Raw genomic sequence first — 19,404 nt, forward strand, 5'->3', positions numbered from 1 at the left:
GGGTCTGGGAGTGTAGCCTGGAGGTAGAAGGTTTTCCAGGAACCCCAGTATCACCAAAAAAAAAAAAAAAGAATTACTGAGCTTCATTTAGAACTATGGACAATAGGGAAATTAAATACAATTCCTATTCAGAAGTTAATAGAAATTGTTTTATATTAAACATTTATTAAGTTTAGCAATGTTCTAATTGCAATAGACTATGCCTACTTACTGTTACTAAGTTAAAACAACTCTTAGTAATAATATATTCAGTTTCCCTAAGTAAGTAGAAATTATTATATTTGATCAGCAAAGTTTAAAATTTGTATTATAATCTAACTTGAAACACCATGGTTATATGAATAGAATTTAAAATAGAAGACCTTTTTGATAAAATCTGTTTTGTTTTTATTATACTAGGTAGTATTGGATGTTGGATGTGGAACTGGAATTCTCTCTATGTTTGCTGCTAAAGCCGGGGCAAAGAAAGTTCTTGGAGTTGATCAGTCTGAAATACTTTACCAGGCAATGGATATCATAAGGTAGATGCATTTTTAAGGCTTGATTTAAAGTTATTTAAAATTGTACAGTAATTTAACTGGTTTTCTCATCTTTAGCTATCCAAACAGTCTCGAGACATACATCTTTTAGTAAAAATCCAATCCAGAATAAAATGATTTTAATTTGATTGAGCTAGATCTGTTTGAACAGATGCTGAGTGATCTTTCCACAGTTCTCACTAATAAGAATTATTTTTATATAGTTTTCTTGTTTTCCAGTTATGGCCATAAATATGCTAATTCTAATAAAATTACAAACTGATGATATTTAGAATGATAGTGACAGGTCTCTACAAAACTGTTTATGTCACTGATACTTTATTTAGCATATACCTGTGCCACTAAAGACTATGATTACTTTTTATGACATCTTTTATAGTAAGTCAATTTTAGAATGACTGAAAGTATGGCAAAGTAGATTTAGTTTATTTCCTAAGACTTAATTGATTTTATGATTGATTTATATTTCTAATAAGGTCTTTATTTGAAATACTGCTTATACAACTAGGTTTCTTTAGCTCTGTGCTTAACAAAGTTCCTTCTGCTTGAAACTTAGCAGTAATTTCCAGAATAAGTAATTAGTAGGAGGTTTCATAATAATTTTTAGATTGTTCTCCCATTTACTTTTATACTTTGGTCCTTTGTAGTCTCATGTAATGTAGTTCTTACTGATAGTGACATGCATGCCACAAAATTGTTCTTCCACTTGAATTTACATTTTACTTTTAAATTGGGCATGGTGGGAGAAAAGCGGGGCTTAAGAGTCCCGCTAACAACCAATCTCCATTACCACAAAAAGAGCGCCTTTCATAGCCAGAAAACACCATCACCAGAAAAACAAAAAAAACCACCAGGCTCCAGAGAGAAAGCGGACTGAGAACAGAGCTCAGGGCCACAGAGGAGACACACGAGCCCGAGGACGCGGAAGCAGCGCCATACTGCCGGCGGCAGCGGCGAACTCAGCGGACGGCTACAGCAAGCCAGGTGAGCCGCTGCGGAACAGCCAGTCGGGATCTTTCGGCGCAGACAGCATTTAAAGCTCCCAGTGGCTGAGCTCAGCACACGCTGCAGGGATTCAGAGTGGAAATCAAAACCAGAGAAGAAAAAATACGCCAGCCTCATGGCCGAGGGCGTGGCAGAGGCGCCATATTGCCACCGGCGGCGGCAGCAGCAGTGAATTCACCGAGTCCAGTACAGCTACATCTGCGTACTCAAGAACAGTGAGTCAAATTGCGGGCCACAGAGGAGAAATCGCAGTATTGGGCCTCCTGGGACTTGACCCAGTGAGGGAGTGGTGGTGGCAGAGATATCACACCATAGGAGAACGTGCAACCTGGCACCCCCCATAGTTTAAAGCAGCCTCTATCGACTCCCTGGGTCGGAGACTCTGTGATACAACCCAGTAAAGGAGTAGTGGGGTCTGAGATAATACAGACTCAAGATCCAGAGCACCTTAAGTGAAGCCATAGTGACCCAAGGGAAGAACCCAGAGAAGGCACAAACCTCCGAAATCATGGGAAAGAGGAATAACACTGGAGTAATGAATGTGCACAACCCCACAACATCAGAACCTGATAAAACAGAAAATCAGAGATTTCTAGAAGATCAAATCAGGAAAATAACTGTAGAAATAATAGAGGTGCTTCGAAAAGAACTCAGAGAGAGCCAAAAAGAGATAAAGGATGCAATTAATGAAGTAAAGGCCTCAATTCAAAGCACAAACAACCGATTAGACCACATGGAGAACAGAATCTCGCCCTTAGATGAGCAATCCAAAAATGAATGCATAGTTTCTAATCTAGAAAAAAATATCCAACAGCAGGAATCTGACATTGAAGAAATATGGGCCCATCTTAAGAGAGCTAACCTAAGAATAATTGGAATAGAGGAGGGAAAAGAAAGTGATACCAAAGGGAACAGCAATCTCTTCAAGGAAGTAATAGCAGAAAATTTTCCAAATATAGAGCAAGAGGTCGATACACAGATCCAGGAAACTTATAGAACTCCCTTTAGACAGGATTGGAGAAGAGGATCCCCACGCCATATAATTGTCAAAATGACCAATGTGGAAGCCAAGCAGAGAATCTTAAAGGCAACAAAAACAAGGGCCAAGTGACATTCAGAGGCAAACCAATTAGAATCACTCCAGACTTCCCAAACCAAGTCATGAGAGCCAGAAGGGCTTGGAGTAACATATTCCAAACTCTGAAAGAAAACAACTTCCAGCCAAAAATTTCCTATCCAGCAAAACTTTCTATCAAATTAGATGGAGAAATAAGAAGCTTCCATGACAAACAGAAACTGAAGGAATTTATGTCTTCAAAACCAGAGCTAGAGAAAATACTCAAAGAGATTAACTACAAAGAAGAAATAGGTAACACTCACCAGAACCAGAGAAACAAGAGTTTCCATCCAACAGACAACTAAGATTGGTTATCTGTGGAGATTCATTATTTATGTTAGTCTTTTACCTATCTCTAAGTTGTATTGTTTGCCTTTATAGTTGTTAATTTTTAGGATTTCTAGTTGGAATATTAATATACCTTCAGATATAGCATTTGGAAATATTTTATCCAATTCTATTAGTAACTTTTAACTCTGTTTACATTGTCTTTGGATATACAATATTTTCTTTTATTTTTTAGGGAGTTTGTATACTCTTCTGTTGCCTGTGCCATTGAAATCATATCCAAGAAATCACTGCCAATTTCAATGTTGTGAGGTTTTATGACCCAGATTTTCTCCTAAAAGTTTATAGTCTTAAGATTTATATTTAGGTCTTTTATCTATTTTGAGTTAATACTTGTATATGGGATTAGGTAAGCGTCCAATTTTATTCTTTTCCATGTAATTATTATTTTTCAACAATATTTAGTTAAAAGATTATTATTTCCACCACCAAATGTTCGTGGAAACCTTGTCAAAAATAACTTGACAATATAGGGAAGAATTTAGCTCTAGGCTTGTATTTAACTCCAATGGTCTATATATCTGCCTTTAGAACAGTACTACACTGTTTCAATTATTGTAGCTTTATATGGTTTGAAATCAGAAAATATATATCTGCTAGCTTTGTTCTTTTTCAAGATCGTTTTGGGTATCTAGAATTCATATTCCATATTAGGATAGATTTTTTTCTGAAAAATAAATATATAAATATATGATAGTTTCACCTAAAAAAAACAGAAAAAAATATGCTATAGTAAGAAAGAAAGCAAAAAGAAATATTGAAATGCTATCTTTAAATCATCAAACGCTTGGTATCAGACAAATGAAACTGTTATGTGAGATTATCATTTTTAATTTTGGATAAATTGCTATAATACTAGATGTCAACCACTAAGCCAAGCATGGGAAGGAGGGATGGGGAGAGAATGGGGTGGGGATCGGGTGGGGGCTGACTGGGCGATGTGTGCATGTATGTCTACAAAAGTTTGTATCCCACTATGATGTATGAATACAGTGCACCAATAAAATAAAATTAAAAAAAAAAAAAGAAAAATGTATCTTGCTTGGGTATAAGCCTAGGAAACAGTGGTTAGAAATCTGCTTTCTTCAAACCTGGACAACATAAATATTTGAACTTTTTTTTTCAAATAAATGTTTATTTTCAAAGAGTTAAAAAAAAAATAAATTGGGCATGGTGGCGCATTCTTGTAATCCCAACATTTGGGAGGGAGGCTGAGACAGGAGGATCACAGGATTGTGGCCAGCCTCAGCTACAAGTGAAGCCCTTTGCAACTCAGTGAGGCCGTGTTTCAAAATGAAGAATAAAAAAATAGGACTGGGGGTGTAGCTCATAAGTAGAATGCCTCTGGTTTCCAACCCCAGTGCTGATAAATAAATTAATTAATTAAAAAAATTTACATTTCACTCTTAAAACTGATTTATGTTGATCTTTTCTGATCAGTACAAATTTCAAATATGATTATATAACATGTTCCAATGTTTTCTGGGTCTATCCCATAATATATGAGGATAATGTAATCAAAAGCAAAGTTTTATGTCAAGCATGTGTTGGAGTTCTTGCTCTGCCACTTAACCAGTACTTTGAACTTGGGTTATATTTCATTCAACCTGTTGGAAAACCCAGTTTCACAATCAAATAAAAATAATAACAACTACTTCACATAGTTATGAGTAAGATAAGTTATAAGCAAGGTTTACATATAAATCACTTTGGCGTATTGCCTGACACATAGTAAATGAATGTTCACTATGGTTATTGTTAAAAAATACTAATTTAATGTTGGTAGAAAAATTATGTTGACTTTTTTCATAGATGGTTTATGGTTGTGATTTTCCTATTAAGCATATTTATGTATTCTCAAATTGTGTTGAAATTATATATATGTATATACACACACAATTCTATAATTTAGTAAATTGGAGAATTTAGTAAAGTTTTTTTTCCTAGTTGTTACAGTGTGCTATTAAGTATTATCATCATCATTTAGGAGTTTTGTAGAGAGTGTTCTCAATTTGTGTGCTTACACCATCCGAACAAATATCTCAAAGAAGAATTAACAAAAATTGTTTATAGTAAGATTATGGTAGGATAGTTCTGTGTGTGTGTGTATGTGGTACTAGATTGAACCCAGGAGTTCTACCTCTGAACTGTACCCCCACTCCCTTATAATTTCTTTGTTTTGAAACATGATCTTCCTGTGTTGCCTAGGCTACTCAAACCTGTGATCCTCTCAAGTACTCGGTTTACAGGCTATACCACCACACCTGGTTTAGAAGTTCTAATCTTAGGAAAGATCATGATCATTTATGTTTTTGTGTTTGTGTGTGTGTTGGTGGGGGTACTGGGGGTAGAACCCAGGGACATTCTACTCCGAGCTGCACCCCCAGCCCTGTTTTTTATTCTTTATTTTGAAATAGGAAGTCGGGTGTGGTGGCGCGTGCTTGTAATCCTAGCGATTGGGAGGCTGAGAGAGGAAGATCACACAGGTTGAAGCCAGCCTCAGCTACTTAGTGAGGCTCTCAGCAACTTAGTGAGACCCTGTTTCCAAATAAATTATATTAAAAAAAACACACACATAGGGCTGGGAGTGTAGCCTGGAGGTAGAAAGCCCCTGGGTTCCACCCTCAGTGCCACCAAAAAAAAAGAGGAAAAAAGAGAAAGAAACAGTCTCACTGAGTTGCAAATGGCCTCACTAAGTAGCTGAGGCTGTCCACAAACCGTGATCCTCCTGTCTCAGTCTCCCGAATGCTGGGATTACAAGCATGCGCCACCGTGCCTGGCTTCATTTATGTCTTAATTTGTTTTCTTTTTATTTATACACGATAGAACTACATGTGCTTTCATTTTAATTTTTTAATGGGAGAAGTAGAAAAACTTTTTTCACAGAAGCTCTGATTCCTAGTACTTATTTTAGAAAAATATTTATACTGTGATCACATTCAAATTCATTGTTTATAAAATTTAGTGCTGAAGGGTATAGTGTTCATCTTCCTGAAAAAAAAAAATTGGTTTAATGTTTCTTAGGTATACAGTTGATTTTCAGTTACTTAATGAAGAAATGCTTGTGATGGAAATTTCCATTATAGAGAAATTAATTCCCAGTTTCTTTTTCTGTGTTCATCTTAACACTTTATCATGATTCTATTACTTTTTTTTTTTTCTTTTTTGGTACTGAGGATTGAACCCAAAGACATTCTACTTCCAAGATGCACTCCCAGCCCTATTTTTTTAATTTTTTTATTTTGAAACAGGGTCTCATTGAGTGCAGAGGGCCTCCCTAAGTAGCTGAGGCTGACTGTGAACTGCAATCCTCCTGTCTCAGCCTCCCAAATGCTGGGATTACAAATGTGCACCACCACTACCACCCTGGCTCTCCTATTGCTTTTTATATAGGTTTATAGTTCTAACTTTTTAATGTAGGTTTATAGTTCTAGGGGAGCAGCACAGTGGAAATGTTTGTAGTATATCAGAGCTCTTTGCAAAAACAATTGTTAAAATATTATTTTTCATAATTTTTCAAACAAATTGGTCTAGCCAATCTGTATAAATCTTATAATTCAATTTTTTATTATTTAATATCAGTACTAAAAATCTTGAAAATATTTAAAATTATTACTCAAAGATATTCACAGTAATTCTATGCAGATTAAAAATAATATTTTTCTTCTCACATAACCCTAGGGTTTTTTGTTGTTTTCATGTATGGGGGGGTGGTACTGGGGATTAAACCTGGGGTAGTCTACCACTGAGCTACACCCCCAGTCCTATTTTATCTTGAAACAGGTCTCACTGTGTTACTGAGGGCCTCGTGACGCTGGCCACACAGTCCTTCTTGTTGCCTCCCAAGTACTCCAAATACAGGCATGTGTCACTGTGCTCTGATAACTTTTATTAGTCAGAAGACCTAAGATATATTACAGAACTCAGTGTGTTGAGGATTAATATTTCTTTTGTTATTCAGCTCTGGGAAAGCCATTTATGTGCTTTTTATCATTTGACCTACATAAATTTACTTCCTTGGCCTTTTCTGTACATCTACTTGCTCATTTTCCAAAACTACAAAATGGAGGGAGGCGTATGCATGGGGGTTTTATTGATAATTAGAAAAAACAAATCTAGTAGTGCTATAGAGGTATTTTCTATAACTTTGGTTTCAAAAATGAAAGAACTAAAAAAAAAAAAAAATAAGGAGGAACAATTTACTGTCTTAGTACATAGACAAACACTCTCTTCATGACCGTAGTTCCCATTTGTTGAATCAGGAACCACACATTTCTTTTGTATTTCTCCATTTGCCTACTGGTACAAAAGCAAGATGCCGCCCCCCCCCACTCATATCTTATCTCATGCCCTATCCATTGTAATCACTGTAGTTTCTCTTTCTTTGTTCCACATATACATAAGCTTAGGCAGTATTTTTCCTTCTGTTTGGCTTATTTCACTTAACATAATGTCTTCCGCATTCACCCATGCTGTGGCAAATGGCAGGATTTTCTTCATTTTTTATATTTTTATTTTTTATCATTTTACCAGTATATTTCTCTTCCATGGTACTTGTATCTAATACTTTGAATGACATTAGAAATGATCCCTATCAGGTCATCAAGGAGACACTAAAACATATATTAGCATTATATGTCATAGTATTCTTTATCTACTTAAAATTTTATATTTGTTAATATTGGTTTTAATTAACAAATTATAATTGTATACATTCCAGGGTACAATGTGATTTTTAAAATATTATCAATGCATTATAATCATACTTAATGAGGCAGGATGGTAGAGGCATATATGCATACATCATTCATTTAGCCCTTCCCCGAGTCCCCCCCCCCCTTGGTGTTCTCCTTAGTGATTGACTTTTATATGTTTGTGAATGTACACCTTGTGCATTAGGGTTTTCTTTATTAAAGCAGAATAATATTCCATTGTTTAATATATAATATATGTGTGTGTGTGTTCACTTGAGACTGAACTCAGAATTTTACCTCTGAGCTATTATTTTGAAATAGGTATCACTAAGTTGCTGAGGGCCTTGCAAAGCTGCCAAGGCTGGCCACAAACCTTTGGTCCTTCTTGCCTGGGTTTGTTGTTTTTGTTTTCTGGTTCTGGGGATTGGATCTATGGGCATCTATTCTTCCAGTCCCTCTCCTCCTTTTTGTTTTTATTTTTAGTTCGTGTGTATGTAGCACTGAGAATTAAACTCAGGGGCATTCTACCTCTAAGCTTTACACCCAGCCCTTTTTAAAATTTTTTTTTGTTTTGAAACAGGGTATCACTACATTGCTGACCTCAAACTTGATATCCTCCCATTCCAGTACTGAGATTATAGGTTTGTGTAACCAGGTCCAGCCCTTTTTTGAAACATGGTCTCACTAAGTTGCTAAGGGTCTTCCTAAATTGCTGAGCTAAGGACCTTGAACCTCCTGTCTCAGCCTCCCAAATACTAGGATTACAGTTGTACATCACCATACCCAGCAGCACTGTTATCCATTCATCCATTAACAGAGAAATTGTTCCATATCTTGGCTGTCATGAATGACGCTTCAGTAATATTATGAGGTATTGATTTCACCTCCTTTAGGAATATTCCTTGAGCAGGGATTGCTGGATTTATGGTGGTCTTTTTCTTTAGGAACCTACATACTATTTCCATAATGCCTCTTCCTATTCAAATTTCCTTTTTCCACACCCATGCCACCATTTATTATCAAAGATGGATTTTTTAATTACATGCTTTATTCGTCTAAATATATGTAATTTACAACCCTTGAATTGTGTTCAAAATAATAAAATTGTTTTTATTTATTTCCTAATATAAAAAGATGAACTAGGATTTCTAAGAATTAAGTTTAGAATGGGCTGAGTTTTAGTTGTTTTATATAAACTGACATAAATGTTTAAGAAGATTAGCCTGGCTGTTCTGAGATTGCAGATTTGAACAGAGTAGGACATAAATTTTCTAGGATGTTATATTAGTGAAGGCAAATAGAATTGAAAAGTGCTATATGGAAGAGAATGAGAAATTGTTTATTTCTGCTATTATATTTTAAACTCTGCAACGAATGATTGTTTTATAATCAGAGCCTTACCTAAGGCTAGCAAAGCCATTCAGTTGCCAACAGTTGGATACAGTATTCCCCCTCAGGAAGCAGAGCTAGCTTCCCGTGATGTTTCTGCCATTCTCTTGCTGCCTTTGGTTTGTCATTGCCTCAGCCATGGAATTGCTCTTTATTCTGACCTTTGGGTGTTAATACAGAGGTGCTTCATGAGCTGATCCATCATGTGGCCATAATGCAGTGCTTTCAATCTCAGGATGACGTTCAGATGCAGTCTTTTATATGGCCTGTGTCTAGAATACTGTTAGAGAGGAAAAGCTAAGAAAAGCCTGCAGAGGCCGGGGCCATGGCTCAGCGGGGTAGAGCACTTGCCTGTTTTGTGTGAGGCTCTGGGTTCATTCCCCAGAGTGTGAGGGGGAACATTTTGATTTGTTGTCACTTTTATCTAAGTGTCCTTTTCTAGCATCTAGGACAGGACTTATCTCCTCATCATTTTAGTCCTTAAACTCATCAAAATGTCTGATTCATGGCAGATAACCTGCTAAAGGTTTTAGAATAAACTAGTGGCTTTTAAAATTGAGATCATAGCTGGGCATGATGATACACCTCTGTAATCCCAGTACTTGGGAGGTTGAAACACAAGGATCACAGGTTCTAGGCCAGCCTCAGCAGCATAGTAAGACTCTGTTTCAAAATATCAAATAGACAGGACTGGGGTTTATAGTCTGGAGTAGCTCAGAAGAAGAAAGCCCCTGGATTTCATTCCCAGTAATGTGGGAGCATATGTGTGTGCGAGCATGCATGTGTGTGTGCGTGCGCGCGCGCACACACACACACACACACACACACACACACAGGCATGATATGTAAGGTTTGAATTAGGATCACAAAGTACATAAGCAGAAATTTTTTAAATAAGGGATGTTTAATCACAGTTTGTTTCTGGGTTTAATAGAAATAGCATAGAATAGTGAATTATAAAAACTGAAGAGAATTTTGAACCACTGATAAGACTAAAATGACAAAAATATTTTGCTGCTTAAATGATACCTAAATTCATTGCCATCTCCCACTGGGATACAAAGATTCTTTAGTTACCACTTCACACAGTGGTCCTGTGTTGGGGTCCAGTGACCACCCCTAGACTAGCCAAGGAATTCACTAGAAAAATTCACACAACTCTAAAATCTGTACTTAGGGCTAAGGTTTATAACAGCAAAGGGTACAATGAAGGAAGGAAAAAGAAGTGCAACAGAAAACAGGAATGGCAGAGTCACGTCCAAACTCCAAGTGATTCTACTTTATCACCCTAGCTCCAAATCTCAGACACAAGAGCCCTTTCTACCCAGGGGAGTTTACTTGCATCTTCTTGCATTAGAAAGCTGGGATTCATAATTGACTTTTCTCCTTTACTAGGAGTACCTCTTGGAGACACAGTTCTGATATTTGGCTATCCTTAATCTTCCTAAAACTTGTCCCCATTCTGTCATGATGTTTTTCAAGTCCTTGCCTATTAACATTCTTGTATCGCTCACCTGCAGTAATGCCTCTACACTTAACTGGTTGAGATGTATATACTATCTTTGCCCCCCACTGCTCTCTGTCTTCCCTTCCCTGTGGTACAGCCAGAACAGTTTGGCTGACCAGTTTTCTCTTTTTGAAGACAAAAAAGAAGAAAGGGAAAAAAAATGTTTTTTTGTTGAATATATAAGAGAAGATGAAGAAAAAACTAAAAATGACTTATGATCTCCTATTAGACATCACTTGATATTTTAGTGTATTTCCTGACAGTTTTAAGAGCCATGGGTCACAGAGCTTAAGTCCATAGGAATGTAAATTCGACTAAAATATCAGCTCCTCAAGGTTGGGCAGGGATTTTTTTTTTTTTTTTATTGGACTGGTATGCTCCAGCCACCCGGCATATTCAATATAAATAGTGAATTTGATGGACAAATTAATGAATTTTTAACACCTAGACCATCACATGTTCAAAGCCAGTTAAATCACCATCACCAAAGCTTGGGTTTTCAGAAATGAATCCAGATGATCCCTTCAGCACTATTTTTATAGTGAAGTCTTGGAGGCTGATTTCACCAAAAGCAGTGAGTCATCACTTGAGCCTGCATATAGGAGGTGGGGGTGGGGAGAAGGAAGGAGTGGGGAGGGGAGAGAGAGAAAGAAAACAAGAAAGCAAACAAACTTGGCATTGCTGCCTTCATTGTGAATCAGTCACCTTGGATCCCAAGAGTAAGTCTGATCTACAGACAGCTTGTGATGAATAGAACTGCTATCCAGGCCATACCAGCTTTCCTGTCTCCCTGGCAGGGTCCTGCCTGGCAGTCCTGAGCTGATCCTTAGGCCACTCATTTTTCTGTTCTGCTGCCCTTTTCTTATCACCTGGGAGCTCTGAACACAGGCCTAGCATACCTGGTCCTCTTTCTCTTGTGATTCAAGTCCCTTTGCTGCTTTTCACGGTTACTTTTTCCATTTGATTAGGCAGGTGGCTGGACCTCCTTTGGGACCCCAAGAGTCAGTCCTCTAGCCTAGGACTCCAGTAATGCTTTCACTGTATAAAAAAGTCATTCCACAGCTCGAACATGTAAACAGAAGTGAGGGGGGCAGCTCATGGCCTAGCTTTGCTCTGGGTCCAGGTCTGGGCCCTGTGTTTATATCTCTCTGGTAGTATTTTTCATAATCTGTACATATATTTGTCTTCACCCCTATATGGTTAAGGAGCCTCTTGTTTACATTTAAGAACAGAGGACTAAATTCTTTAGAAAAGATAATGGGTATGAGTTTTCTCTCTTGAGGGGAGGAGAGTAAGACCTGGTTCAGGCAAGTCTATTTATTCCTTCACTCCCCTTCATATACTATTTATGTATTCATGCATGCATGCATGCATGCATTTGTTTGTTTGGGTACTGAGGATTGAACCCTGGGGCTATTTCCAGGCTATATCCCCAGCGTTATTTTATTTTTCATTTTGAGACAGGGTCACACTAAGTTGCAGAGGGCCTCACTCAGTTGCTGAGGCCTGCAATTTTCTCACTGCCCCCTAAGTTTTGGGATGACAAATGTATGCCACCATGCCAGCAGTTCTGATGCATTTTTTAAAAGTAATTGTTGTCATCCATATATTTTTCTAAGTGAGCTTATAGAATCATTTAATCGCTAACTTTATATTTTATAGTATGTCTATTTACTTTATAATTATGCCTTGTTTACAAATATATTAAAAACCCGAATAAATAGTACTCATAGCACCCATTTAAGAAAAAGACAGGTTCACATATATTCATTCCAAGTGCCAAAAGGATCCCTCTTTTTATACCGTTTTTGGTGCATTATAGTCTTACATCATACAGTGATAGTGACATACATGCACACAGCTCTTGGTGCGCTTTCCCCTGGTTCCCTCCCCTTTCCCCCCTTCCCCATACAGTATATTGAGATTGACACTGGTATTCTCATATATGACGTAATATCAGTGGAAGTAATTCCTTCATTGGTCCCCAGACTACATCCCTGGTTCCTCTGCAGTTTCTCCTTTATTATCTAAAGTCACTCTCATATCCCAATTATTCCCTAGCTTCTGCATATGAGAGAAAACAAATGACCCTTCACTTTCTCTGACTGGCTGATTTCACTTAGCATAATGTCCTCCAGGTCCATCCATTTTCCTGCAAGTGACATAATATTTTCTTTATTGCTAAGCAGAATTTTATTATGTGTTTTATATAATTTGTAACCCATTCATCTACTGATTGACACCTAGGTTGGTTCTGTAATTTAGCTATTGTGAGTTGTGTTGCTATAAACATGGATATGCATGTAATATTCCGATTTCAGTTCCTTTGGAAAGATTCCCCAGAGTGGTATAAGTGGATCATATGGTGGAGCCATTTCCAATTTTCTGAGGAATTTCCACACTGATCTTCAGAGTGGCTGAACAAGTTTGCACTCCCACCAACAGTGTAGAAGAATTCCTATATCCCCATATCCTCACTGGCATTTATTGTTGTTTGACTTCTTCATGATTGTCATTTTGATTGGAGTTAGATGGAATCTCAGTGTAGTTTTGATTTGTGTCTCCCTGATTGCTAATGATGTTGAACATTTTTTTCATGTATGTATTGGCCATTTGTATTATTTTGTGAAATGTCTATTTAGTTCAGTTTCCTGTTTATTATTTTTTTAGTGTTGTCTTTTGTTGTTGTTGTTGTTATTATTATTATTATTATTATTATTATTATTATTATTATTACGGGTCTGGAGATGGGACCCAGGGGCATTCGACCTCCGAGCTACACCCCCTGCCCTATTTTTTATTCTTTATTTTGAAACAGGGTCTCACTGAATTGCAAAGAGCTTCACTAAGCAACTGAAGCTGTCTGCGAACCACGATCCTCTGGTTTCAGCCTCCCAAATGCTGGGATTACAAGCCCGACTAAGTCTTTTAAGTAATTTGTATATTCTAGATATTTGTTCTCTATTAGAGGAGTAGCTGGCAAAGATCTCCCACTCTGTAGGCTCTTTTTTTAGACTTTTGATGGTTTTCTTTGATGAGCGTAAACTTTTTTAATGTTGTCCCACTTATTAATTATTCATGCTTTAATTTCCTGAGCTTCGGGGGTCTTATTGAAGTATCTGCCTGTGCCTATACGTTGGAGTATTGAACCCATACCCTTCTCTAGTAATTTCAAAGTTTTTGGTCTAATTTTCAACGCCCTGATGCTTCATGGTGTTTGCTTGTCTGTTTCCCCATGTTCTTTAGAACCTTGTCCAGGTCTTTTATCTAAATTACTTTGGGTAAAGTGGATTACAATATTGATCCTATATTTTTCTTTTCTTTTCTTTTTTTTTTTTTTGTGGTACTGGGGTTCCTGGAAACCCTTCTACCTCCAGGCTATACTCCCAGACCTATTTCTATGTTTTTATTTGGAAACAGGGTCTTTTAAGCCAGCGCAGCCGGCTTAGAGCCTGCATGATCCTCCTGTCTCTGCATCCCAAGCGTGGGGATTACAAGCCTGTGCCACCATACCTGGTGCTTGATCCTATATTTCTTATTCTTAAAATCCTGAAATGTTACTTCATTGTCTTAAATAAAATCTATACTTATTAAGCATCACATCTACCTCCTAGCTTGGTCCCTGATACTACCTCTTGTGGCTCTAGTCATACTAAATTTTTCATGGTTCTTGAAATTTGCGTACACCCGCGCGCGCTCTCTTTCTCCCCACCCCAACACCCCCACACTTTTGTACAAGCATAATCTTTTACTATTCCCAGACCCATATATATCTTTGTGATGCTTTTTGTGGCAAAAGTTAGCTATCACTTACTTTATTAAAGCTTTGTTATATGACCTCCTGTAGTGACGTATGCTGTTTAATATTCTTTCTCATTTAGACCATATTCTTAGGTGAATGGACTGTCTTTTATCTCTGTATGCCTTGTACAAGATAATTAATTATGATGATGTCCCTGTAACAAGTAAAAGTTTCACTTGCTACTTTTAAGATGAGAAATAAGATAGGAAAGTATGTGTTGTTCTAACAAAATTTCTACTCAGTAAAAGTTGATTAATTGTTGGTTATGTTAAGATAATTACTTAAAATAGCTTTTTATTATAGTGTATTTGTGTGTGTGTTACTAGGGATTAACTCCCCTAGGGGCATTCTACCTCTGAGCTGCACCCCCAATTTTATTTTATTCTTTTACTTTGAAACAAGGTATTGTTAAATTGCTGAGGGTCTTTCTTGCTAAATTGCTAAGGCTATCCTGGAACCTGCAGTCCTGTCTTAGCAGGTGGATTGCAGGTTAAAGTACTGGGATTAGAGGTGTGTGCCAGCACACCTGGGTAGGATATCATATTTTATACACTAAAAGCTGGGCTAGTTTTTCAGCAGATGTTTCCAAAGATAGTATTCATTTAGAAGGCTGTTATGCTGAAGTAAGGTGCTATGTGTGAGCCACCTGGGAAAACTATGTAAAATCTATACTTTTATTTCATGCATGGAAAAATCACATGTTAATAAAGATTTAACAGTCTCATGAAAGAGGTATTTATGGACATTATCAGTGCTGAGCTATTTTAATCTAAATTATTGAGAATTTGGGGGCTTTGCCTTTATTTTCTGTGTGTTCTCTGAAATCCCAATCTTCCCTGTTGTATTCATATTTGAACAACAAGTAATTAGTGATGCAAATAGGATTATGACTTGTAGTAGACAATAAACAGCATGAGCAGATGGCCTTTTACAGAACACAGATCTTGTTGCAGCATAACCATTCTTAAGATACTTCCAGGAAATGGAGTGTTTTACTCTTTTCAGAAGCATGCCTTTAATTTTCTTTGAAGTGTTTATTATTGTTAAAGCCTTAATGAGTATTTCATTAGATAGCAAGCAACTATGGCAACTTCAGAAAGAATTTTATTTAAATTCCTTTTTGAAAAACATGAGCATTTTTCTTTTTTGAGATTTTGTATAAAATAAAACAGATACAAAGTATAAAACATAAATGAGCATTAATGTACATAAGTATGCATAAGTAGCAAATGCAGTTAGACAAGTGATAACCAAACAAAGCAAGAGAGACAACACAAAACTGCTACTACTTCAGAATCCTGCCCACATCCACTATTCTGCAGGTGGGCTACCGTAAACAATTCTGTTGCAAACATCTTGCACATATACCTTCCTACAAACATCTGTAAGGCAAATACTTGCAGTACAATTGCAGTATCTAGGATATACTTGTCTTCAAATTTCCTAGGTGCTGCTAGGCTATTTTCTAAAGTGGTATATCAATTTATACCTTCACCAGTACTTTATAACAGTTCTAGTTATTATTGTCTGACTTATAAAAGTTTTTCCAATTGATTTTATAGCAGTGTCACATTACAGTTTTTAATTTTTGTTTCTATGACTGCTAATGAGATTTGTTGCCCCTTTATGTGATTAGTGGCCATTTGGATTTTCTTGGATTTGCTTATGTCTTTTGCTTAGTTTCTTTTGAATTATAACTTTCTTCATTTATAGACAATCTATATGTATTTGTGATTTGAACTCTGTAAGTTTTATGTAATACAATAATATTGTCTCATCCTTGCTTGTCTTTTCTCTCTCTTCATTAGTCTTTTGATAAACTAAAATTCTTAGTTCTCTTTCAGCAACATTCTTATTTAAGCTTGCCATTATTTATGAGTTGAGTAAGAAATAATTACCCATCCTGAGGTTTTGGAGAATATATTCATCTTTAAATATTTTATAATTGGGCCCTTTTCATTTGTGTCCATATCTATGAGGCATTGTTTTTTGCTGTGGGGTAAAGTAGTGGTACAGGTTTGTTCTCTGTCACTTTTCATTTTTACATTCTGTGTACAAGACCCAGTTGTCCTGATGCCACTTGTTACAAAGACCATTCTTTCCTTTCTACTAGCAGGTCATCTCTGTCAATAATAAATTATCAATACATGGGGTTGATAAAATCTCGATTTCAAAACCCTACTAAGACAGTAGAGAGCAGAAAAATGAGTTTACTCACTCATGAGTGTGTGTGTGTGTGTGTGTGTGTGTGTGTGTGTGTGTGTGTGTGTGTATCCTAATAAAAACACTAGAAAACTCAGCTGGGGATGTACCTCAGTGGTATAGTGTGTACTTTGTATGCAGGAGGCCCTGGATTCCATCTCTAGTACCAAAACCAAAATGAGAAAGAAAACTAATAGGGCAATATTTTAGAAGGTAAAGTTTCTCCCAGGAATGTAACGTTGGTTAAATGTGAGAAAATCATCCAGAAAAACTGTTGAGAAATGATTGAGATCATCTCATTATTCGCTGGGAAAAATTGATAAAGTTTACTATCCATTCAATATACCTGTTTTGTGTTTAAAATGTAGCAAAATAAAGCTAGGAGGTTATGTCTTAAGATAACTTAAGATGATAGTACATATCTACAAAAGTAGAACCTGTTATCTTTTTTAAAACTTGGTGCATTATAATTATATATCATAGTGAGGTTCGTAGTGATACAGCTGGACTTGCTGAGCCATAGCACTTAGTGTGTTTCCCTCCAGATCGACCCTGGTCCCCTGTACATGTTAGTGAGATTGGTGGTGATACATGCTGTGTCATACATGGACATAGTCTTATGTGAACTGTTTTCTTCATCAGTTATCTTTTTGCTCGTCCTTACCTCCCTCCCCCAATCCCCTTTCAATATTTTACTTATTTCTCTCCTCACTTATCTGAACTCTCTTCCATTTTCTGTTTTCTCTTTAGCTTCCACATATGAGAGAAAATACATGACCCTTGACTTTCTGAGACTGGCTGACTTCAGCATAATACTCTCCAGTTCCATCCATTTTCCTGCAAATGATATAGTTTTGTTCTTTTGTGTGACAATCAGAATTCCATTGTGTGTATCTACATTACATTTTTATTATCTATTCGTGGATATATGTGTATCACTATAGTATTCTGACTTCAGTCATTTTGTAATGATACTGAGGAGTGGTATAGCTGGCTTATATGGTGGTTCTGTGTGTGTGTGTGTGTGTGGGTGGGGGTGGGGGTGTGGGGTGTGTTGCTGGGGTTTGAACCCAGAGAGGCATTCTTCCTCCAAGCTATACCACCAGTCCAATTTTTTTTTTTTTAAACAGGATCTCAGTAAGTTGGGGAGGGCCTCACTAAGTAGCTGAGGCTGGCCTGGCTGTGAACCCCTATCCTCCTGTCTCAGCCTCCCAAATACTGGGATTACAGATGTGTGCCACCATGCCCAGCTCCCATTTGTAGCTTTTTGAGGAACTTTTATACTGATCTCTGTAGTGTTTGTACTGATTTTTAATCTCACCAGCAGTGAATAAGAGTTCCTATTTTCCACATCTTCACCTGTATTTATTATTATTTGTATTATTGGTGATTGCCATTCTAACTGGAGTTAGATGGAATCTCAGTGCAGTTTTGATTTGCATTTCCCTGATTGCTAATGATGCTGAACATTTTTTATTGTATTTATTGGCCATTTGTACTTCTTTTCAGAAGTGTCTATTTGATTGAATTGTCCATTTCTTGAGTTGTTTTATAATTAAGTTTTTCAGATTATTTTATTTATTTTTAGTGGTATTAGATGTTGAACCCAGAGGCATTGTACTTCTGAGCTATATCCCCAGACCTTTTCTATTTTTTATTTTGAAATAGGGTCTCACAAATTTGCAGAAGGCTTTGTAAGTTGCTGATGCTGGCCTTGAACTTGCAATCCTGTCTCTGCCTCTTAAGTACAGAGATTACAGGTGTGCACAGCCACACCTGGCTTCAAGATCTTTATATGGTCTAGATATGAATCCTCTACCAGAGGAGTAGGTAGCAAAGATCGTCTTCCATTCTCTATCCTCTGTCTTCATATTTGAGTTTCCTTCTCTATGCAGAAGCCTTTTAATTTGATGCCATCCTATTGATTGATTCTTAGTTTTATTTCCTGAGCTTCTGGGAAAAAGCTCAGGAAGTCTAAGCTTTACTGAGGAAGATTTTCTGAGCTTTTCTTTTTACTGAGGAAGTCTGTACCAGTGCCTTTATGTTGGAGAGTTGTGATCCTGTGTTTTCTTCCTGTAATTACAAAGTTTCTAGTGATTTCTACATCTTTGATTCATTTTCAGTTGACTCTTGTGCAGGGTGAGAGATTATTGGGGTCAAAATTTATTCTTCTACGTATGGAAACCAGTCTTCCAAGCACTGTTTATTGAAAAGGCTTTCTTTTCTCCAGAAAAATACTGAAAACTCTCTATACAAATCTCTATAAAAGTTAATGTTCTTAATAAAATTCAATATCTTTTCAAGCAAAAGATTTTATTATTGGTTTAGTGTATTGCCAAATTAACTAGATACATTTTGGGGCATTCATAGGGAAACCAAACAATAGTTATAATGCACAAGGAATAAATAAACTTTGAGCATACTTTTTCTATCACAAAATCATATGAAGAGTTGGCAAAAAATTATGTAACTTAGCTAGTTTTCTGAATCAGTTTAACCTAGTAATCCGATTTATTATGGTAATTTTCAGACTGAATAAACTTGAAGATACAATTACATTAATTAAAGGAAAGATTGAAGAAGTTCGTCTTCCTGTAGAGAAAGTGGATGTTATTATATCAGAGTGGATGGTAAGTGTTTACAGGGAAAATTACTTTAACTGGTAACCTAGAAATTTAATCAGTAAGGTAGCCATTTTTCTGCTCTTTTAATTGTATTTGATAAATGGTTGAATGGTTGGAGTATCTTAAAAATAGCAACAATCTTTATGGCAGTTATTCTAAAATAATAACTTATTTGTT

General features: G+C 36.6%; 1 protein-coding gene across 2 annotated transcripts in view; it reads left to right on the top strand.

The window, feature by feature from the left end:
• PRMT3 (protein arginine methyltransferase 3) overlaps positions 1-19,404 on the top strand; it is a gene marked incomplete at both ends in the record, with an annotated part of 124,146 nt that overhangs the window by 24,902 nt on the left and 79,840 nt on the right. For both annotated transcript variants that reach the window (XM_080704827.1, XM_080704828.1), the window contains 2 exons: positions 400-521; positions 19,134-19,233. In XM_080704827.1, the coding sequence (XP_080560953.1) occupies positions 400-521; positions 19,134-19,233 (222 nt within the window). The remainder of the gene's footprint in view (positions 1-399; positions 522-19,133; positions 19,234-19,404) is intronic.

The sequence above is a fragment of the Muscardinus avellanarius genome (genome assembly GCF_963383645.1).
Source record: "Muscardinus avellanarius genome assembly, chromosome: 1".
Classification (NCBI taxonomy): Eukaryota; Metazoa; Chordata; class Mammalia; order Rodentia; family Gliridae; genus Muscardinus; species Muscardinus avellanarius.